Source organism: Ursus americanus, chromosome 6 (assembly GCF_024610735.1).
Source record: "Ursus americanus isolate L20-20 chromosome 6, mUrsAme1.1.p, whole genome shotgun sequence".
Taxonomy (NCBI): domain Eukaryota; kingdom Metazoa; phylum Chordata; class Mammalia; order Carnivora; family Ursidae; genus Ursus; species Ursus americanus.
The window spans coordinates 10,119,114-10,142,076 of NC_142132.1; the positions used below are offsets into that span (position 1 = coordinate 10,119,114).

Consider the following 22,963-nt stretch of genomic DNA (forward strand, 5'->3'; position numbering starts at 1 on the left):
CTTGCCCCGCCCCCCCAGCACACATACACGCATCTCACTCAGCTCAATCCATCATTGTTCTCTGTTTAGAACAAGAGGAGTTGTGTTTTTTCTTTTCCTTCTTTTCTTTCATTTTCTTTCTTTCTTTCTTTCTTTCTTTCTTTCTTTCTTTCTTTCTTTCTTTCATCCTGTGAGTTTTTCCTTCTTGACATTTACTAATTTGTCCTGGACTTAACTGTTACAAGACAGTTCAGTTTGTTATTTTTTTGAGTCAAAAAAACTCTTCTTGCGTAGCTAAGAAGACATTCCTTGTGTTCAGGTCCCAGTAAGCTGGAGTTTTTTGAGGCTCTTTATGCATTTTGATGCTTGAGGAGAGAGAAGAGAACTTTTCGGTCAGGCGAGGAAGGTGGCAGCTGCGTCTCCCTGTGTCCCGTGACGGGGGTTCATCCCGCTTTCAGTGCTGGGGCTCGGATACCGTGCCAGCCGCTGGCTCGCCTGCTCCTGCCCCTTTGGAATCCGCGTCATCAAGAGGGCCAGCCCAGGGAGGGTGTCCTCGTGAACTCATCAGCTCCTGTGCAGGTCTCGGGGCTGCACGTGGACAGCCGTAATCGTTGGGAGGCAGCCTTTGCACATCCATGAGTTCAAGAGAGGGTTTCACTTCCCCTGGACTGCACACATCAGTTGGGCACTGGTGGGGAGGGGGGTGCCGAGGAAATTGAGGGTGTTTATTCAGGAGGCACGTGCTGTTGCTGGGTTTGGTGGGTCCGTTTTTCAGTGAGTACGTCGTCTTCCTTCTCCGGAGCCAGAAGTCTCCATAGGGCAGGATGGAAATTTCACTTTTGCCGTGAACAGGTAAACCCATCTCCTGGGTTGGGACGCACGTGCGTGCAACACACTCTCCCACCGCCACTGGCCTCAGAGAAGGGCCCACAGGGTAATGTTTTTCTGAGACTTTAGTGTCACCCTCTGGGTTGCTGATATGGATAGATCAAGGTCATCTTTTATAAGGTATCTTTGAGATGAGTGGCATGTTCCCAGAGACCCGAACAGGTCAGAAGATGTGGAGCGACTGGCTGGGTGCAGGCGACTTATGAGCCGGTTCTTGGGGCGGTGCATTAATAGTTATTAAACACACTGAATCCCGTGAAGGAGGGTTCCACTCCTAGAAGCTCATTCATTGTCTAGCAGCCCTGACCTGGGAATATTCTCCATGTTTTGCTCAGTCACCTGGTCTAATGAGGATGGCCGTGGATGGCTAACCGGACTCTGCCCTTCCTGTGGGTGCCTCACTCTCTCTGGCCCCCATTGGGCTGTTCTCCCCTCTCAGCCTTCCAAAGACAAGGCAGTGTGAGATCTGATTTGGATTTTGGCTCCTGGGATCTTCTAGGAAGAACCAGCCTGTCCAGGACTGGTGAGCCATTGCTCTGATGGCTTGACTCAGGGAGTCCAGGGAACAGCATGGGGGAGGCAGAGACTTGGCAAAGGAGAAGAGTGATAAACCACTTTATCTGATGACTTAAATTTGGTTATGGAGGGAAACAGAATCCACCCCCGAAAGCCCTTGAACCTGTAGCCCTGCCACCTGGTTCGAGGTGGTGAAAGCATTTTGTTTGGCCATCAGGGAATGGCGGGCAGGGCTTAGAGCAAAAAGTATGTTAAACTCAGGGCCTTCTGTTCTGGGTTGGGAACGTAGAGCCCCAGCTTCAGAGTCAGGAATTAGCATGAACATTCGTCACCCCTCCCCTCTTTGCCTCTGCCTGCCTCGTTCTCTGTGAGGTCCCCTGCCTTGGTTCTAATCTAGTCTAATCTAGTGCGTAGAGATAACCCTGTTTCTTGGTGGCCCTTTAAAAAGAAAAGAAAAAAATCACTTTCTTGCTTAATCTCCCATACAGACTGTGGAAATATACAAAAGGCACATTTCATTAAAAGCTTGATTTATGGCACGTGTTAAAGAGATTCCGGAAAGTGGGGAGTTAGATACTGAAAATACATGCTAGAAACGTGCCTGTGGGGATTGAAGACCGGGAAGGCGGTTTATTTTAGGGTGTTCCCATTTATTGTTTGTCACCAACTTAATGATCGCCACCCGTGGAATATTTTTAAATTAGATAGGCTATCCAATAAGGGAAGATCGTGATTTTGTGCAAAAAACAAAAAAACAAAAAGCAGGGATAATTTAATAGTGTTGCGTTCGTCAAGGGATTCACAGGTGGGCAGTGGAATTACTTGAGGGACGTGTTCGGAAGGAAAGAAGTTCCAGCAGGATGCAGTGGGAGGATTGTGCCAAGCCCCGGAACCACATTGGCTCGCAGCAGAAACGGCCTGAAGAGAAAGCCAGCCATGGTTTACAATCCCAAAGGGGATTTGAAAAGCTCAATAAAAATGCATGGAGGTAAAATGAAGATAACACCACCATGGACAGAGGGACCAAATTCTGGTCTCTCATACTTCTGATATTGTCTTACCTTTTCTTCCCCTTTGTGCTTTTTTACAAAAGTATTTTCCAGAGTTATACATTGAACCTAAACCTCCGTCCGTAATCTGGACAGAACTTTCCTAAGTAATCCTTTTTGTAAACATGATTTTCAAGTTTTAATAGTAATGATAACAACCAAGTGTGTCGGGGGAGTTTCCGTTTTAAAAGCTTTCACATGAAAACCTCGTTTGAGATTGTTGGGAGGAAGATGTGTATGTGTGTGAACTTTTGCCGTGGGTTTGTGGGCAGAGAATCTTCTCGGGTCATAGGTTAGCCGCAGAGCAGTTAACGTCTGACTGGACGTTAGGTTTTTCTGTTCGTAAGCAGCGTCTGAGCCATATTTGTCATGAGGACGTTTTCACGCTCTGGCTTTCCTCCTGACTCCCCGATCCTTTGTTTCTTGGGTTCGCTCCTTGCTGGAGCCCCAGCCCATCCTGGCTGTGAGCAGAGGGTCTCATCTTCCAAACCAGTAAGGCAGTCAGCCCTTAATGCCAGCGGGGTTTGGTTCTTTGCGGAGCACACAGTATGCCAGCATCTCCCACACAACAACAGCCACAGGGTCCAGATCATCCGGGTTCCCCGGAAGAAGGTGCCAGTGGTAAGCTCCCCTGGATCTGGGCAGCACAGGATTCTGCAAAGGCGCTAGGAAAAGCAGTTATGGTGTTGGTAGCAAATATTAACTGAGCTCTTCTGAAGTGCCAGGCTCAGCACTAAATGCCTTAATGGGTGTGACCTTATTTTACCGTCATGGTAACTCTGCGGGGTGGGAACTTTCCTGGTTTCCTTTTAACAGGTAGGAAAGTCTAGTTTAGGATGGATAAATGACTTCCCCAAGCTCTCACAGTTGGCCAGCATGGGAACTGGGACGTGACCCCCACCTGACCGGGCCCCCATGTCCTAACAGTTAGCAGGGGGAAGGGTACCAGCTAGGGTTGGCTGCTTGGCTAGGGCCGGTCAGTGCGGTGTCCGCATGGGAGGGTGCGGAGATCACAGAACCCAGGACGGGAACACAGGGGAAGGAGAAAGGCAGTGTTCTTGTCATTTCTAACTCATTTTAGAAGTCAAGTCACTGTGTTTTAAGCATATGCGCTCTGCATTTTTTTTCCCCTTCCTGTGACAGTTTTGACTTCCTCAGTTCATATCTTTGCTATTATAAGAAATATTCTTATTGTTAAAGAAGGTGCTTTTTCTAAAACATAAGAGAAATACGTAGGCATGGCAGTAAAATTCAAATGGCTGGGAAAGTTCTGAGATGAGACAAATTCTGCCCCTTCCCTCCATGGGGCAGAGTGACCAAATGCCCCAACCCTCTGAAGGTGGACACTATTAAATCTCTTCTGTATCCTTCCTGAAAGTTTAAAAACAATGCTGTGTTCTCACACGCCACGTGGGAAGGCTGTTTTCTTCCATCATACTCTAAATCTTGCCGCTAAGAGCAGAGATTTTTGAGGACCTGCCTTTTCCCCCAGAACCGTGCCCCCCTGTTATTTCCCCATTGGGTTTCCCCTCCTCTCCACCGACCGCAGCACACCGGGCACCGATAATGGAATTCTGGAAATCCTCTAGGGCTCGTGGCGCGAGGCTCCCCTGCTGGCCTTGCAGAGAGTCATGGCCGCAGAATCTGCTAGGCCGCGGCCATTTGGGGCCTGTCTCGTCTCATCGCAAGGCTGACTTTTACTAGTGTGGTCGGTACTTGTTGCCAGTGATCCTCAGGTGCGAGTTCCCGTTGCAGCCAGTGGTGATTTTTGCCTCCTCACGGGGGTGAATTTCCAGAAGACCTTATTGTCTCTGCAAATACCAGCCTCCTTTTGTATCCACAGCACAGGGCCTTGAGTCAGTGTAGAGCTGTGTGTGGGGCCCCACGTGGAGTCTGGTGGGTGTTCCAAGTTGTCTCTTTGGCCAGCGTGGGGTCTCTGCCTGTCCCCGGATTAGTGGGGAGCAGCAGTGGGTTCCATGGGAGTCCACACAGTTAACCTTTTGTGCTTTCTTCCTTGCTTCTGCCATTGGAGCGTGTGGACACCTGGGTGTGAGGCCTCAGCCTCTTGGAGCCCAGTCTCTTCACGAGGTTCTCTCAGCTCTAAAATGAATGACTCTTCAGCTCCTTTTTAAAGAAAAAATTATTTACGGTGTTCACAAAAATACTGCTCATACTGTCTGCATAGTAAAATTCAGGAGTGAGTCCCCCTGTCAGAAGATTGCTCAGAAGGCTCAGAATGTTCTCTTGTATGTTTTATTTTTACTTTTTAAAGATTTATGTATTTAGAGAGAGAGAGCATGAATGGCGGGGGGGGGGGGCGGCAGAGGGAAAGGGAGAGTCCTCAGGCAGACTGTGCTGAGTGGGGAACCCAACGTGGGGCTCGATCCCATGGCCGCTGAGATCATGACCCGAGCTGAAATCAAGAGTCAGATGCTCAACTGACTGAGCCACCCGGGGGCCCGTTCTCTTGTACATTTTAAAAGGTAATAGAAATTCTGGGTTAAAAATCACATACACCTTGATTTTCATACTGAAATCAACTTCTTATTCCTAAAATGACCCCCCTCCCCAGTCCATTCTTGGGCCATGTTAAACCTCATGTTCCAACTTTCTTGAGCCCCAAGTCTCATTCATAGTTTAGAATAAGGGGGTGGTCAAGCAGCCCACGATCCTACCAGCATTGTGTAGTAATTCAAAAAATTGGCCTTAAGTGGGCTCTGCTGCATTTTCCTTTATAGAAACCAGCACAGGGAAGATGCCATGTTTAAGGAGTAGCCCTTTTATCAGACTCAGACTGAAATGGGTGAGGGGGAATGAGAAAACCTGGGGAAGCCCTTGCATGCCAAAGCGGGGAGAGGAGCTTTCCCATGTGATTATGAATCAAGGATGTAGTTTTTTGCATCTTGACTCTTCGTCCCATGTGTTCAATCCACTAGTTTCTGAAAGTGAAGTTGACCAGAGTCCGTTGATTTTCACTGAATGGCCTGGACATCAGCCAGCTCCTGGAAGGACTGGGGAGAAGCAGAGAACGGCCCCAGTGCCTGGGCCTCGGGTTACCTGGACTCAGGGCACTTGGAGCTACTGGGAATGCCTTCACGTTCGAACCCCAGAGCTAGTTCCTTGAGACATTTCGGCTTTTCATTCCAGAGGCAAACGAAATACCGAAGAGCTGATTTTCTAAGAAGTTTTCTTGGAGTGTCATAGATACAGAACTGATTCATGATCTGAGCTGTTCTGCAGGGAGATTGATCACGAGGGGCTCTGAGACAGGCCTAGGCAAAAAGGCAGTCATGAAGCCCATGGGGTGGTTGTCCTGTCCTCGGGTGCGTGTTTTGAGGAATTATGTCAGAAAGCTGACTTACGTGTTAACGCAGGTACACTGTCTTCAAATGTTTGCAGACCTGGTCTTAGGAATGTAGGATGTGGGTGAAATCTGGTACTGCATAGATGGGAGGACAGAGGAGCTGGAATCCAGTGGTTTTGGTCCCAAATTCTTGACTTTGGCCAGCTCTTCCACTTGTCTTCCTTTCTGAGACTCGAACATCTGGCTGGGCTCTGGCTGGCCGCCAGGCTTCTCAGGTGGAGCCAGGATTACATCTGTCTTTGCATTTTGTATCCAGGTTTCTGCCGAGTCCAGCTCCTCCATGAACTCCAACACCCCGCTGGTCAGGATAACCACGCGCCTCTCCTCAACTGCAGACACCCCCATGCTGGCAGGGGTCTCCGAGTATGAATTGCCGGAAGATCCAAAGTGGGAGTTCCCAAGAGATAAGTGAGTACTTCTGTTGGACACATCCCCGAATGGAATCGTAGGTATACATGGGGATGTTGGGTCGACATGTTCTTTTTCTGATCCTAACTGCAAAGGCCACGTCTGATGGTGTCAACAGGAGCGCGTGAGATTGTATTTCTAAATAACCAACTCCCAAAAAAGAAAAGTATGGATTTTTCTCTCTCTCTCTTTTACTGGTTCTTTTAAAAGTTGGCATGGCTGGTCCCCAACCAAGATAGTCGCCTTGTGAGCACTTATTTTACTTTTTAGATGATTCGAACCCAGTCCCATGTTCAAAACGTAGGACTGTATCCTATTTGTAAAACAGATAGGACATTCCACCTTCTGGTTATTAGAACATGACTGTTCCGTAGTTCATTTCTTTGGGGAAATTAGGTGTAAAATACAAATTGCCTTAGGAATCTTCAGTCAGCATTGCTCTTTTTAAGGTTTTTTTTTTTTTTTTTTTTTTTTTTTTAAGATTTTATTTAATTTATTTGACAGAGAGAGAGACAGCCAGCGAAAGAGGGAACACAGGCAGGGGGAGTGGGAGAGGGAGAAGCAGGCTCCCAGCAGAGGAGCCCGATGCGGGGCTCGATCCCATAACGCCGGGATCACGCCCTGAGCCGAAGGCAGATGCTTAATGACTGAGCCAGCCAGGCGCCCTCTTTTTAAGGGTTGTTAATGTCATACGGGGCTGTAGAGTTTTGAATATGGTACCTGACATCGAATTTCCCGTGGTCCATGATATTTTCTTTCTCGGATGTTGTGGAGGTGTTCCCATCAGACGTTCAGTCAGAGCACGGCCCCCAGGCTCTGTTGAAGGCGTTACGGGGAGCTGTCAGCTCTCTCTTTGGCTTCAGGTCCATGTATTTGGGCTGTCCTGGGCGGAATTTGAATCCTGGCGCAGCTAGGTGGTGGCTGGGCAGCCTTGATTCTCTGAACTTCATGTTTATAAAATGATGACCATGGTCTAGACCTCCCAGGACCGAGTGCAGTTCTTGGCTCACGAGCTTCCCCGTCTTGCGCTTCCCTTCACGCAGTGCTGAGCTGGGAGCTCTGAACCGCAGACCCCAACGACGTGGCAGTGCCAGGCAGAGAGTGTGTGGGTCCGATCCTATGCTCCCAGCCCCCTGTCTTCCGGGCAGGACCAGCGCCCAGACCCACCTTCTGAATTAAAGTAGGATGGTCCTTGAAGGCCAGCAGCTCGCGTCTGGGGTACCGCTTGTAGTCCCTCGAATCTGAGCCTTGGTAGTAGCGGGAGGTGGAAGTGACGGACTGTTGATCTGTATCCCATCAACTGGAGAAGCTCTTGCCTTGCTTCTCTACAGCTCCCGCTCCCTGTTCGTCTTGACATCGGCAGCATCTCCCTGCGATTAGGCCAGAGAGGTGTTTAATTACAGTAGAAGAAACACATCCACAAATGTGGAGGCACCAAGATAAGCTTTTCTAGAGCCTGGGTCCGACGAGCTCTCTTGGGAAAGAGGTAGCTTACAGGGCACCGTGATTGCGAGTCCCACCACTCCACGCCCGTCTTGTTTCCCAGGAGCCAGTTTGGAGATACTAATGTGCGTCATACGCTAGGCCCAAAGAACTGCACAGGGATCGCCCTGCCAAGAGAGTTAATAGCTGTAATTTCCAGAGTATTCGTGTACCATCGCGGAGAGACTTGTTGATCGAACAACAACTGGGAGGCAGCAGAGAAAAACACAAAGAATGGCTCCTTTACCTGAAGAGTGTGGAAAGAGGACAGGGTTGTTTCTCACGAAGCCACCTCGCTCCCTCCTCTGGGGGTACAAGTAGGAGGGCTCGCGCGCACAGTTCTCTCTGCGTGTAGGACCGACCTAGGCGGCTCTGATCGCACGTGAAGAAGTTACGGCTCCCAGGTTCGGGCCCCAGTGTTTGCGGCTGGGACCCTGCAGTCCACAGGGGAAGCCTGTGTGTGCCTAGCCATCAGCTCCCACCTGGGGGGGACCCTGAGTGCGGAAAATCTGAGTGCTGAGCGTTTCGGAACGGAGTTGAGCACAGACGTAGGGGGAGCAACTTTCCAGTGAATGAAGGCTCTTTAGAAGCAGTTTATTAGATTGGAGGCAAAGGTGGCACAAAGAAAGGATTGTTGTGCTTGTAGTAGCAGGGCAAGAGGACATAAATTAGCCATTTTTCTAATGCAAATGTTTATTTTCTGCCAAGATACTCAGTTTAATTTTAGTTCAAGAGAGAAACGGAATGACCTCAGCCCAGCGTACACGGCCCTCAGTCTTTGCTTAGCATTTGTAAACCATTGTGTACTTACTGTAAATAAGGCATATTTACTAAGGGCTGTGAAATACTTTGCTGTGTTGTGCTTAAGTGAAAAAAACCACATTCATGAGTATTCCAAAGATTTCTCCATTCTGTCGGCTTCCAGAAGTTCCAGAGACAATATATGGCTATTAGTAGGACGTGCACCGAGCTTCTGAGCTTAGAAATACAGTTGATCGTGTTCACTCTGGGTTTTCTTCATTATTAATTTTGGGTAGTTAAGGATTTCTAAACTGTTCGGTCAAAAAAGATGCCCCTCAATTTCTAGAATTTTCTTTGTCCTTTTGGGAAAAATTAGAGATTCCTTAAAATGTGTTTAAGATTCATATCATGTAACTTGGCCAGGAATGTGACCGTAAAATCCACTGGTATTTGAATAATAGTGATTTTAAAGACATCGCTTCACAGAGACCAAGAAATAAGAACAGCTTTAACGTTTTTTTCTTTGAGACATTCTAAATTACGAATATTCAACTGGCTGGAGATGAAAAGCTCCTCATGGTTAGCACTTAGGAAAGCTGACCACCTCACTAGCAAGGGTGCCTTCCACAAAGAAAATAAATCGTGAACACAAATGTGAAATTTAATAGCTGTCCCGCCTGTAATTGGCATTCTCTACAACGTCACTAAGAAAATACTCGAGCGCGTGTATACCCCGGGTCTCATTAGTTCCATATGATAAATGCCCCATGCTTTTGCAAGCCGCTGAAAGATTTTTATATTTAGTTCTGGAATTTCCCCTTCACCAGATGCTGTGCACTAATCCCCTATTTACACATTTAGGCTGACGCTGGGCAAACCTCTGGGGGAAGGTTGCTTTGGGCAAGTGGTCATGGCTGAGGCGGTGGGAATCGACAAAGAGAAGCCCAAGGAAGCAGTCACTGTGGCGGTGAAGATGTTGAAAGGTGCGTGGGGAGGGGGCCGGGCCGGGTGGGGGTGGGAAGGGGGGGGACGTCTTATCAAGAATGTTCCTTTTGTGGCATGTGAACTCTATCATGGCAGGGGGTCAGAGAGCACATAGTTGACCTAGGGGTTGAGAAGTTTTCAGTATAAATCAGCGTCCTGGACAGACGATTTATCTTGTGCTGTGTGCACTTACAAGAAAGAAAAGCCAGTTTTGTTAGAAAGTGGTAGCCTCCCAGATGATTCGTCAGCTCCTCGTTGGTGACTGTTTTTTTTTTTATTCCCTCTATATTTGTATGTGCTTCAAAATATCAACTCACGTGTACCTGGTTAATTTAGGTGAGTCTTGGTATGCTGAATTTGGGACGCAAACCTTAATTTACAAATAAAGGAAGGTTGGCCTTTGGGAGGGAGGGAGGAGTCGTGGGGAGAGGAGGACACACCTTCTCTTTTGTAAGAGGAACAAAGCAGAATTGACACTGGTCTGGGAGAAGCCCTTAGAAAACTAAAAGGGAAGGAGCAGGATCGGTTGCCGGGCGGAACCTTCTGGAACATGGGAACAGTTAACCCTGGGATGTGAATGTCGCATGGCGTTCGTGGGATGACTGTCCAGCCCTGCTTCATGCTCGTGTCCAAGGAGCTTATAGCTCAACCGTCACCTTCCTCGTCTGCACTGTTCTTTTAGGAGAGGAGCTCTAGGGAGTGGTTCCGTTCTGAATCCTGTTACAGGGAGCTGAGAAAGGACGGAGTTTTTCCCATCTGTCCGGGCAGAGACGCCTGTTCTTGGATGCGGGTGCCTGACCCATTGTGGTTGCTCCTGGAGTTAGGCTTTTTCTTTCGTGGCCTGTCGTGCGAAGGTCGTCCTATCCCTTCCCAAGTGGGTGGAAGTAGCCAAAAAAATGAATTTTTTTAAGCTGCTGATTTGAATGGCTGCTAAGGAAAACTTGAGTGTTCTGAACTCCTCACCTTGGGATTTGATGCGAGGGAGGCCTGTGCTCGGCTGCCCCACGTGTCTCAGCTCAGCTCCACCCACAGAGGTGGCCCTCTGGCTTTTGTCCTGTGTGGTCAGGGTCTGCCTGTGTGCCCTCGGCCCCCTGTGTGGCGGCTGGAGGGGGCTGCGTGCCTCACAACAGCCAGCCTCAGCAGCCCCTGGCCACGGCCCGGGGCAAACGTGGGGAAGGCCCAGGCTTCCAGCCTCTTGGCAGAACTTTTGTTTGGTTTTTGGAGCTCAGAATTAGAGGTCTGGGCGTTTATTTCTCTAGATATACTTAGGCTGGCCTTCCCTTTCAGGGTAAAGAAGGACATTAGCCCCAGAGCCCGGTGGGGCCCTGGCGATTTTTATAGCCAGTGGGAGGCTCGCTGCCAGCCCTCCCCATGCTGTGTGTGTCTTACCTCGCAGCCATGGCATTGATCTTCCTTTTGTGAAGTTAAAAAGCTTTTTGCCACATGGCTCCTATACATGTCCTTATCTCATTTTCTTAGTAAATGCAGAATTTTCTGTATCGAATTAACTCAAAGAGAGGCACATGGGAAGAGTCTTGCCACTTTCCAGAAGCGATGAGCCGTGAATGTGGGACCTAAACTGTTCTTGAAATGAGAGAGCAGAGGTTTAGAAAACTTTCATTTTTTTTTTAGGTTGGGAATCGCAGCCCCCCTTTGAGAATCCCACAGTTGAAAGCACGAACCTTTGCCCGCTCAGAATCACGTGCACACACGCACTTTTGTAAACACTTACGAGGTGCCCCCGAACGTGTCTCTGAATTCTGTGAGGGCTCGGATTAGCAGGATTTAGTCTGGAGAGAGTCTGGTGGTTGGAGATGCCCCATTCTCCTCCTCCTCTTCCTTTCTGTTGTACCCTCAGTTGCTTTCAGGCCCCTTGAAGTTCGATAGGGTTTTTTTGAGGCCCCATAGCTCGACCAGAGGATGGACTTATTTCACGATAAGGTTAAAGCCCCCCACACTGGTGAGGGTTGCTGGAAAAGAATTGGCCTTAGCATCAGAAGCCTGTATTCTCATCCTGACCTTTGACCCCATTGACCCCAAATTAGCTATTGGACACGGATCAGGGCAGTTCCCCGTCTGGGCCTTTGCCCCCTTACCAATAAAATGTGGGAGATGATTTGGAAAGTCTTTTCTGGTTCTAAAATTCAATTTCATGCTGTTTCCACTAAGTTGTTGACAACTAGCACCAGCCGCCGATGGGTTAGAGAAAACTAACTGGTTTTTAATTTACCTAATGTTTGTAGATGATGCCACCGAGAAGGATCTTTCTGATCTGGTGTCAGAGATGGAGATGATGAAGATGATTGGAAAACACAAAAATATCATAAATCTCCTTGGAGCCTGTACTCAGGATGGTGAGTAGGAGGAAAAAATGCTTTCATCCAAATAATTTACGCTTCGATGTTAAAATCATTTTAGAAACGGTGGGACTTTTGGATCTTGCTCCTAGGGCACCTCAAGTGCATGTTTAAAGTTCCCTTTAAAATCCCCACAGGAAGATGTTCCTGGCCATGAACACAAAGGGGACTTTGTGACCGTACCGGGGGGCTGGGGAAAGGTAGGCGTTGTGTGGCTTTGGATGGGAGGGCCTTCTAGAGTCCTGCTGTTTTTAGGGCATAACCTGGAGGGTGTTGAGAAAGGACAGTGTCCTATTGTGTTTTGTAGTGCTAAGAGGGACTTCTCAAAATAAGACCCTATGCGGGGGCATCTGCGTGGCTCAGTCGGTTAAGCGTCTGCCTCTGGCTCGGGTCATGGTCCTGGGGTCCTGGGATCGAGCCCCGCATCGGGTTCCCTGCTCAGTGGGGCGTCTGCTGGTCCCTCTCCCACTGCCTCTCCTCCTGTTCATGCGCGCTCTCTCTCTCTCTCTCTCTTTCTCAAATACATAAAATCTTAGAAAGAAAAAAGACCCCATATTTTGGTTGACAAATCCCTTAAAATGGGGATGGAAGAAGCCGTGTCTTGCTATGGGCAGTGATGGCTGAACTCCCAGGAATAGTGCAGGAGAGGGAGGGAGTGGAATGAAGGGACACATTATCTTCCTTAGGGGGGGAGAGAGCGCTGACTTCTCTCACTGGAGAGCTAACTAACACTTCGGGAATTGGTTCGGTGATAATAAACTTGATGCCTATCTTTGCGTCAGCCATTTCTCTTTTAGGTCTGTACCAGCAGTCGGGAGACTTTCTGTGAAGGATGATTGTAAATAAATTTGGTTTTGTGGCCTTTAGGGTCTTTGTGGCAACTACTCATTTTGCCATTGTAGCGAGAAAGCCACAGACAATACAGAAATGAATGGGCCTGGCTGTGTGCCAGTGCAATTTAATTACAAAAACAGGCAGTGGGCAGGATTTGGCCTGCGGGCTGTAGTTTGCCAACCTCTGGGCTACGCCATGGAGAAAGGATTGCACGTGTGTGTAAGGAGGCACACGCAGAAATGTTCGCTGTGTACTCTTTGTTACAGCCCAAACCCGGAGGCGACGTAAATGCCCCTAAGTGTAGGGAAATAAGTAAATAAAGTGTGGTATGTTTGTATGATGGAATATCGATAGCTCTTAAAAGGAATGATCTAGATTTATTTTTATCTGCCCGACTGGGTTCCACGAGGATAACGTGTAGGGGAAAATGTTGCAAAGCTGTAGCTTTATTACTCATAGATGTGATTAAAATAACATTTATTGATACATATGTGTATGTAAAATGGTTAAAATGGACCGGAAAAGGCAAATTTATGATAACCATTGCTCCGCAGGAGGGCACAGGGGAGCATGGGAGTGACAGGGGAAGGACACTGACTATATCTCTGTCTATTCCTTGAAGACTTTGGAGGCTATCTTGACCCAAGTGTCGATGATCATTCTGGGGGAGATGAGAATGCAGGTGTTCTATTTTGCTGTATGTTTCAATGAATTAAAAAAAAAAAGTAGTGGGTTATAAGAAACAAACCTGGGCTGAGCTTCCCAGGGTTGGATCTGGGTGCGTCGTCTGAGCGAGCTTGCCCTCTCCATCCACAGGGCCTCTCTACGTCATCGTGGAGTATGCCTCGAAAGGCAACCTCCGCGAATACCTCCGAGCGCGCAGGCCGCCGGGGATGGAGTACTCCTATGACATTAACCGCGTTCCCGAGGAGCAGATGACCTTCAAGGACTTGGTGTCCTGCACCTACCAGCTGGCGAGAGGCATGGAGTACTTGGCTTCCCAGAAAGTGAGTCCTTCACATTCTCCTCAGTTGGGTGGATTCCAGTTAAAAAGGTCTGTGAGGAAAACAGGCAGTTTGGACGTGCTCGTTTGCTGAATCAAGCCCTCGCATGTCTTGTACAACCTGGCAAATATTTATTGCGTTATTCACATCGGGGTTTGGTGGACTCTTTAAAAGCCAGAGCGGCCTCAGAAGCCTATAGTGACACTGCAGAGAAGAGCAGAGAAGATGTCTCGTCCCCTGGGATTCTGCTTCCGGTAGAGGACGGCTAGGTTAGGAGGCACTGTCTTTCATTCTGATGAGTTTTTTGGGCTTTATTTGTTTTGGGTTGAGTTTTTGGACATAGACTTTGGTTGTTGCGTTTATGGTTTTAAGCTTGAAAGGCCATTAAATATTCTACGAACAAAGATCAAGCGAAGGGATATTTTAGTAACACCGAGTCCTGGTGTCATCCGGGTTTATTTTGTCTTACTTAGCGGGGTGACCCTCTGGTTCGAAGTTGGCCAGGTCCCCTGAGGTGAACCGTCTGCATTCCAAGCATGCCACTTGCAATGGAACTTTAAACATCTGAGTTATTCTGAAAGCAGTTAGACAGGTGCCCCAATGTCCTCTGGGGCATTTTGGATGACCCGAGACACTGTCCCTTAGCTCACACTTCGGGGGGAGGCTTGCAGGACTTCCTCTTTGGGCAGAGGTGGGGTCCCTTCCTACCTGTGGTGAAGCTTGATGCCAATCCGAGTCCCCAAAGGAGTGAGATTCTCTTGTGGGCGTGGACCCCTTGTCACTGGCGAGCCCGGGCTGGGTCATGGCTCTGCCCAGTCACAGGAGTGAGGGATCCGACCACAGGGCATCGGGGGTTCGGGAAGGGAGCGGCTGCACCTTAGCCCCTGCTTCTGTGGCCGTGTTGGAAGGTGGCCAGAGCTCCCACACATTCTGTTTTTTGTTCTTTATTTTCTTTTTTGTTTGTTTTTTTATTTCCAAGAGAGCCCAGAATTGAAGACTTTCTCAGATTTTTTTTTTCCCTGTAAAGGCTTTTAACCTATAGATTTTAGGAAACAAACAGCTTTTGTGCCTGTGATGGCGTCACCTGTGCAGGAATACAGGGGAGTCCGCCAACTGAAAAGTCTTCGACGTGAGGAAATGGATCAGATCCAGAATGTAGGACATTTGACAAGACATCGCTTCAAAATGTCCACGTCACGAGAGACAAAAACCACTGGGGAGACAGTTCCAGATTAAGGGAGGCTTAAGAGACAGGACAGCCAGGTGTACACGTGTGGCCCTGGACTGGGCCTCGTTCAGGGTGGGAGGCGGCAGCTTTTATAAAGAACATTTAGGAACAACTGAAACTTGACTAGGGTCTACGTCAGCTCGTATGATTGGATCGATGTTAACTCTTGGGGCGGTGGTAGTGGTCCTGTGTTGAGGTAGGAGACGTCTGCTCACGTGTGGTGGTGTGGGGCGTGCAGTCACTTCTAAGTGGTTCAGGCAGACAAAGTATGTGTGTTGGGGGGGGAGTGTGTGTGAAGAGAGAGAACCAGCAGGACAGGCGATCCCGGCCCCCGTGGACCACCGTTGTTCTGTTTCGCCTTTGCTGCAGCTTTCAAATGTTCCTCACTAAACCTTGGGGAGCGGGCCTGCCTGCAGGCTGCCTGCAGTGACCCCCAGGGCCTGGCCACTCCGTACCCTTCCCTGTGTGGAAGGTGGGGAAGCGTGTTTCGGACGCAGCATGGCTCTGCTATTAATACAAAAGCGGTAGGAGGGCTGGCCGGCTTGGCCATTTTATTAATCCTTCCAGCGAATATTCCCAAGCACTCCTGACTCCGGTGCCTCGTGCCCTAGGTCAGGCTCCCGTGGTGGGTGGCCGCAATGGACAGAGTCCTTGGACCTCTTGGAACAGGAACCTCGGGCGACAGCAGGAGAGGTCAACAATAAGTGTGGGAATAAAAATAAGGATGGGAAAGGTTGAGAGGCATGCTGTGCAGGAAACAAATTGTGGGAGGTCAGTGGGAGGTTCGGGGGGGAAAGGTGGCTGGTGGGCACCCCCGCCGGGGGACAGCTGTGTGCAGCTTCTAGGGAGGGACGCGGGGTGTGGAGAGCAGCATGTGAGACGTGGCTGGAGATGGGCAGGCCCACCTCATTCAGGGCCTCACGGAGCCGGGCCAGGCCTCCAGATTGCGCTCTCGGCGCGTGGCGGGCCACCGAGGGGTGGGTAATGGGGTCGGGTCTGAGCCATAAAGCTCCCTTGCCGTTAGGCTGCTCACAGCTGGTGGGTTGCAGGCTCGGGGCTGGTGTTTGGGGCTAGGGTTTACTGGCTCCCACAGGCACTGGAGAAGACTGATTTTGGATAGATTTTGCTCTTGGGATAGTTAGTGTGTCCAGCGTGAGAGATCGGATGGTAGTGCAGCCGATCAGGACGAGGAAGACTCCGGGGTGGGAGGTGCAGGGAGAGGCTGGTGGGAAGAGATTCTGGTGCGCGATTCAGGATGCACTTTGATCACATATGAGAGCCATTCCAGGGCCGGTGCCGGGCAGGAAGCTGCAGGCCAGAGCTCAGACCTTGGGAGCCAGCAAAGGAAGTGTAGTTCCAAGGCATGGGAGGTCATCTGTGGGGGGGGGGGGGCAGAGAAGAGGGGGAGTAGAAAAAGCTCTCGATTTCTGGAGCTTGGCTCAAAGCGCTTGATGGCAGTGGAGGCTGGGGGGACACAGAGGTAGGAGGAAAGGCAGGATGTGGGTCACAGAGGCCACAGGACGGGTTTCAGGAAGGCGGAGTGTCCTGCGCAGAATGGGAGAGAAGGATGTGCCTTGCATCTGGCTCAGATGGAGCCCGTGTGGACCACCCCATTGCTCTCCAGCCCTGAGGACTCTGAGATCCTTCCCCCTTTGGAACTGTTCAGTATAGTGAAGAGGGAACTTTGTGAAAGGAAGCAATTCTCGTTATTAATTAATACTAGTTTTTGAGAACTCAACATCTGCCAGGCACAGGACGAGCGTTTTACGTACAGTATCCTCCGTAACCTCAGAACATGTCTGAAGTATGTGCGATTTTAGGATAAGTATGCTGAGGACCGTTGGGAGGTGCCAGGACACCTTTGAGTCAGGTGGACCTTAGTCATTGTCCTCCTTTCCAAGGTGGGGACTCCTAGGTCCACAGAGAAAAGTCGCTGGTCCCGGACCTGGCCCTTCAGTTCTCCACTCACCCACTCTGCTCCCCAGCCTCCCCGCTGTTCTCAGGTAATCCCTGCCTCACTCTGGATGGCGGGGAGGACCGATAAGATGCCCTGTGCCCGGGCTTTGCTCACTGACACAGAGTGGGCTGGAAGGGTCAGAGCTGTATGTCCTTAGGGCCTTGAAGGGTTCCGAAGCCCTTTGCAGAAGATCGCCTGCAGGTAAAGACTTGGTGGATGAAGAACTTAAGAATGGTCCCTGCGAGTAGAGCCTGCTTCTTAAGGTGGAGGGCTTAGTGCCGACTGTGGAGGATGAAGAAGCAGGGAAAGGGCCAGATTCTGGCCTGCTCACACTCCCGCCTCGCAGCCGCCAGCCATGAGCCGCTTAAAATGCTGTTGAGCGAGCTCTCTGGCTCATTACTGATGGAATGCAGTAACAGATTCGGCTTAGTAAACATTTACTGGGTCAGGCTCTGTGCGCGGTGCTGGGAATATAGAGATGAACGTACAGGGCCTGTCCTTGAGCCACTTAAAAATGCACGCGTGCACGCACGTGTGTGCATGTGTTTGTGGGGAACTAGGGGGCGGGCAAGGAAAGAAACACCGGATGTATACGGAATGCAACAAGGTAATACGGGGTATTTGAAGCTTATACAAATTATGAAAGCTTTGCTGTTTTTAGTTCAAAGTACACTAATTATTCTTTTTACCAAATCCCAAACCAGTTCAATGTACTCCACGGTGTTAAACCTGAGTGGGTGTTGTTTTTGCTATTTAAAGCAGGCGCCAGCTTTCCCATCTGTAAAATGGGTGCAGTCATACCTATCTCATGGGTCGCCATGGGAATTTAATTCGATCAGCCATGCAGAGGCACCCATCACGGTGTCTGGGCCATTGGGATGTCAGTCTTCCTTCCCTTAGTGACCTGTGGATCTCTGCTCACTTAAGAAATGGATACCAAATGGTCTGAGGGCCCTAGTTATGTAAATGGTCAGCTCTGCCCTGGAAAACAGCTCCGATTTCTGCAGATGATGGGAATTTGGCTTGATGTTAATTATTTTCTTTTTCTTGCACGGTGGTTCCAAGTCTCTTACCGTCCAGCCCAGAGGGTGGGCGTTCGTGTCTGCTAGCGTCGTGGGATGTGGGAGGATGGTGCTCGACCCTGGCTGTCGCCAACATGATGATGGAGGTCACCGTCCTGGTATCTCTTGAGTGGAGCCCTCGTGTGTGGTGGGAGCCCAGCGTGTGGGAATCCAGATTCTTCTGACCACACAGCTTGCCAAATGCACAGAGCTCGTGTCGGCAGGGAGCACGCCGCCGGGAGAGTTTGGCCGAGGGCTTGGAAGTTCAATTTGAAGAGGCCTCCAAACTCGGAACACGGCTCCCGCCCCGGCTGGATCCCCAGGCAGCTTCTGGGAGCGCTCACATTTCCTGCTTCCGTTTTGGCCGGCCACAGGCCTTCTTACTTGTGGGGTTTTCCTGCTCTCCCTTTCCTGGTCCTCGCCCATCCAGGGGGCCACAGAAGCGTCTAAAAACAAGGAATCGTGGGGCAGTGGGCAGGAAAAAATAATTGCTCATTTATTCTGCAGAGAGAGAGTGGCTTGCTCGCGGAGTCCCTAATTGCCACCAGCCCCATTTCACCCTTGTCACGGGGCTTGATAAGGCTCTCCTTCACCCAGTAGTTCACTTTGCCAGGAGCCTGTGGCAAAGCATTTGGTAGAGAAGTTCGCTTCCTTAGACCTTGCCTTTTTCAAAAACAGGGGATGATGATTGGGGATTCTCATGACCATGTGTCATGATGAAACCTTGTGATAATGAAGTGTAACACTTCACAGAAGTGTATCATTTGTAGAAAGGACAGATGGGGTTTATAATGACTAGACCTTTCTAGTCTGAAGAGCATCAGAACTATAAATTAGCTGCCCTGTAGGGAGCGTGTCTGCATCCTGCCTCCCCGCCCCCAGGTATTTTGCAGACCTAGGTGGGGCCCTTTGTGTGGGCCGGTGTCCTACGGGCCCCGGGCATGGACAGACAGGCGTTGGTCTTGATATAAGCGGGGGAAAGGACGTGGTCAGTTCTTTGAGAAACATAACTTGTGGGGAGCATAGCAGGTGCGGTAGGGCTGAGTTTGGAGGCGTGGAGACCGGTCAGGCAGGCAGTGCGGCTCTCCGTGGGGCTGAGGGTGGGCAGTGGTGATGTCCTGGGCTAAGTGTGGTTAGTGGTGGTGACTGAGTGGGGTGGACAAATCGTCGAGGCAGGTGGGAGTCTGCTGAGCACAGAACTTGAGAGCAGTGTGCACAGGATTCTGTTGTATACTTGGACCGAGAGAGAGACTGAAGGAGGTAAGAATTAGGGGGAGCAGAGACCTTGAACTTGAGGTGCCAAAGGGATATCACAGTGGAAATGTCCCATAGCCTGTGGAAGATGACAGTGAGGGTGCCAGGAGAGAGGTTAGGAGAGAGAGAGGAATTTGCAAATCTTTTGTGTGTATCTAAGAACAGAAGCCCTAGGGATACGTGGAAATATACAGAATTAATGGGACATTTCTCCTATTTTGAGGGACAGGGGAAGAGAGGAACTAGATTGAGAGGGTGAGCCAAGACAAGGGATGGGATAGAACTCAAGGCAGGTGGTGGGGACCGTTTTTTAAAAAGGAGCATGAAATCAGCAGTGTCCGGAGCTGCGGAGGGAAACATTGAGAACGAGCTCACTTGGGTCTGACAAGAGGTTCCGCATACACTTTTGGGAGGGGCAGGGATGGAAACAGAATGTTTGCAGACGGACCAGGAGGTGAAGACTAGATACGGTGTTGGAGTTTAACCAGCTCTTCCGAAAGTCTGGCTGTAAAGGGCGGGAGAGTAAGTGTTGAGATAAGATAATCTAGTACGAGTCTCCTAGGAAGGACGCCGGTGTTTGTTGGTCATTTGCAGGTAAAAGAGAATTGGCTGCTTGGTGTGTCTTTGCTCTTTGAAATGATTGGGGCCTTGGTTTTTTAGTTACTTTTAATTAGAAAAACACCAATTTTTGACTTAAGATGTATTTTCTGTCTGTGTCATAAGACGTGAGTATGTTTTCTCTTTATTCTGGAAACATTTTGAAATGAGTTCTTTCTTGATTTCAGTGTATTCATCGGGATTTAGCAGCCAGAAATGTTTTGGTCACAGAAAACAATGTCATGAAAATAGCAGATTTTGGACTGGCCAGGGATATCAACAATATAGACTATTACAAAAAGACCACGAACGTAAGTCTATGGCAGTGCTGTGGTGGAAGGCAGGGGGGTGGCACGGAATGTTCCAGAAGAAAGATAATAGGCGTTCATTCCTCTGCCCTTTATCCCTGTTCTTTTGCCATAGTCTGGACAGACTTCTCAAGAAGCAAATTTCAGCTGTATTTAAGATACTTTCAGTAAATGCGAAACAGCCTTGTAGCAAGAATGATCGGCAGCCTCTCGGGTCTTCATTAGGCCCTTTGTCAAGAACTTCTCTAGCCAAGACTAGAGCTGGGGAGTTTCTGGGTTAAGTTTTGCCCGGAAGGTGGTCAGGCTGTGTCTGTGTGCGAGGGAGATCGAGGATAATGAGAGTCCAAAGAAATGGCATTTTCCTCATGTGCCCAAACGTGCCTGGTGCCCAGTTAAGTGTAGTCCCTGCTGGAACTTACTTCTGCCCTAACGACTGACCGGTGAAAATCATTCATTCAGCTCTCCAATAGGGCACAGCCTGTCGAGCCAGCCAAAGTAAACTGGTTTTAATCTAGTGGTTTTTTTACCTTTCTTCCCCACACTTGCAGGGGCGACTTCCAGTCAAGTGGATGGCCCCAGAAGCCCTTTTTGACCGGGTGTACACCCATCAGAGTGACGTGTAAGTAACTCCCTTCTCTCTGGCTTCTCCCTCGGGTTGAGCTGCAAAAATACTACTGTATGCACCTTTCTTCAGGCTTTGGTGCCTGCTGTATTTCACACGTTTCTGGAAGGTGCAGGAGCCGGCCTTAGAAAGGACGGATTTTATGGTAGGCTGGTAACCAATGCGCTGTTACTTATCTGCCCAGCTTCAAAGTGCACGGGAGGCGTAACCTCGAACCTCCTCCTGCCAGGGACGAGGTGCCCCCCTCCCCCCCCACTTACTCACGGATCTACGACTGCAAAGCTGCTCTCTCATTTGCCAGGCCGTTGGCATGTTCTCTGTTCCCTGAAACAAGGAATTTTGAAGCTTTTCCTACTCCCCCCCCCGCCCACCCATCCTAGGTTTGTCCTTGCAGGGAGAAGCTGAGCAGGGCCGAGTCTGCTCAGGTGATTTCCACGGGGCCCCCTTGTTCTGCTTATCCTTTGAAAAAATCCGATCTCATCCTGGCACCCTTGGTGACATTAGAGAAATAGCGTGCAAATTCTAGAACAATTTCCAGTAGGATACACTGAAAAATACCGTCAGGGTCAGGCTGCAACTGAGATTTTAGAATTTGAGGTTTGGAAATTAGGTTGGAAGAAGTTACCCTGGTGGGAAGCGGGGCGGAAGGTACAGAGCATCTCTGTACCGTGTTTCTCCAAGTTCCTGCGAGTCTATAATTAGTCCAAAATAAAAAGTTAAAAAAAAATCGGTGGAACTGTTTTTATTTACGTGAACAGGAGGCCCCCTTGGGGTAGGCCTGGAGTCCATTCTGTCGCGGCTGCCCCCCTTTAGCGGTCCTAGAGGGAAGGCGTGACGGGGCCTGTTTTCGTAGTGCGTCAGCCGCCTGCATCGTGCTGCCGCTTTTGCTCGACACAAAACCGGGGAGAGTTTCACTTCTCACCCCAAAGCTGGAGAGAGGCAGGAAGGGTGTGTGTCCAGAGCCACAGTGACATGGGGTAAATGCGGGAGTCTTGGCTCGGTTATCGCAGGAATTGTGAGTATCCTGAACGAGGCTCAGAAAGTCCCGCTGTGGGTCTCCACGAGGTCAGGTACCCACGGTGCCCTCGAGACGTTTTCAGTTTCTGTTGTAGGAAACTCATCCGGGCCACAGGATTCCTTCATCCTCATCCCAGCCTGATGCCCACTCTCTTCATGACCTTAGCGAGTCATGAACCGTTTGTGCTCTCAGATGCTCCAACGGGCCACGCCGGGCAGCTGTTTACCTGGCAGGATTGGCTTGCTGGCCTTATTCGGTCAACAGCCCATCCTGGTGGGTCACAGCCCCGGGGGTGAGGCCCAGAGGCCGGTGGACGAGCTGGACGGAAGCCCGGAGAGGTTTGCAGTTAGGAGCTGAGCTCCTCGCAGGGCTGACACTGCATTTCAGGACCAGTAACTTCATTTGAGAGGGTCAGAATGAAAAATCAACCACCCCAAATCTCCACCAAAACAAAAAAGAGAGGGATGGTTTCCCACCCCTGCTCTGTTGTCTGTTGATGGAAAATTCCACGGGAACATCCCTCACTTCGTCCTCGTTTGGGGAGAGTGCTCCTTTGGGGCAGGGAGGGGCCTTGGGATGAACTGCAGGACGGTTCAGGCCGCTGGTCTTTGAACTTGAGAAGTGAGTGGGTGTTTACTTTATTCACTGGGCACATTTGGGGTTTTGGGATTCAGGTGGGTTTAGTAACACTGTTTTCTCTCTTCCTTGCAGTTGGTCCTTCGGGGTGTTAATGTGGGAGATCTTCACGTTAGGGGGCTCCCCCTACCCAGGGATTCCGGTGGAGGAACTTTTTAAGCTGCTTAAGGAAGGACACAGGATGGATAAGCCGGCCAACTGCACCAATGAGCTGTAAGGACCGTTGTCCCCCCGATACCGAGCGGACCCGCCGTGCCTTTAACTCTTCTCCTGACTGACTTCGGCTTTCCCAGGGCCCCTGGCTTTTCGTACAGGCCCTAAGAAGGCTTACTGCTGAAGCTTTCTGGGCTCAATCCCAGGGCTGGGGTGGATGGCCACACTGACGGCCACAACTGTCCAAAAGCGAGAACACCATTCTGAGGTGTATGGAGGGAGCTTTAAGTCAGGGCATTGGGCTTCCCAGCCGAGGGCTTCTGACTTAGAGAGTGAGCCGCAGTGATCTTCCTGGGCTACCGTGCTGTGCTTTGCTATTTTCTCTCCTCAGAGGGACAGGGAAATAGATCTGGCCTTTGCTCATACACAAGTTAGAAAGCCATGGACCTGCCCCCACGGAGCGTGGGATTAAAGAGCCAGCACGGCCTTTCCTCACGGCTTGTGCCTGCCCCCAGCACAGCCA

At 49.9% G+C, this 22,963-nt stretch overlaps 1 protein-coding gene across 20 annotated transcripts in view; it reads left to right on the forward strand.

Moving 5' to 3' along the window:
• FGFR2 (fibroblast growth factor receptor 2) overlaps nt 1–22,963 on the forward strand; it is a 101,200-nt gene that overhangs the window by 71,908 nt on the left and 6,329 nt on the right. For all 20 annotated transcript variants that reach the window (XM_045803296.2, XM_045803288.2, XM_045803290.2 and 17 more), the window contains 7 exons: nt 6,053–6,204; nt 9,289–9,410; nt 11,655–11,765; nt 13,419–13,609; nt 19,892–20,014; nt 20,560–20,630; nt 22,363–22,500. In XM_045803296.2, the coding sequence (XP_045659252.1) occupies nt 6,053–6,204; nt 9,289–9,410; nt 11,655–11,765; nt 13,419–13,609; nt 19,892–20,014; nt 20,560–20,630; nt 22,363–22,500 (908 nt within the window). The remainder of the gene's footprint in view (nt 1–6,052; nt 6,205–9,288; nt 9,411–11,654; nt 11,766–13,418; nt 13,610–19,891; nt 20,015–20,559; nt 20,631–22,362; nt 22,501–22,963) is intronic.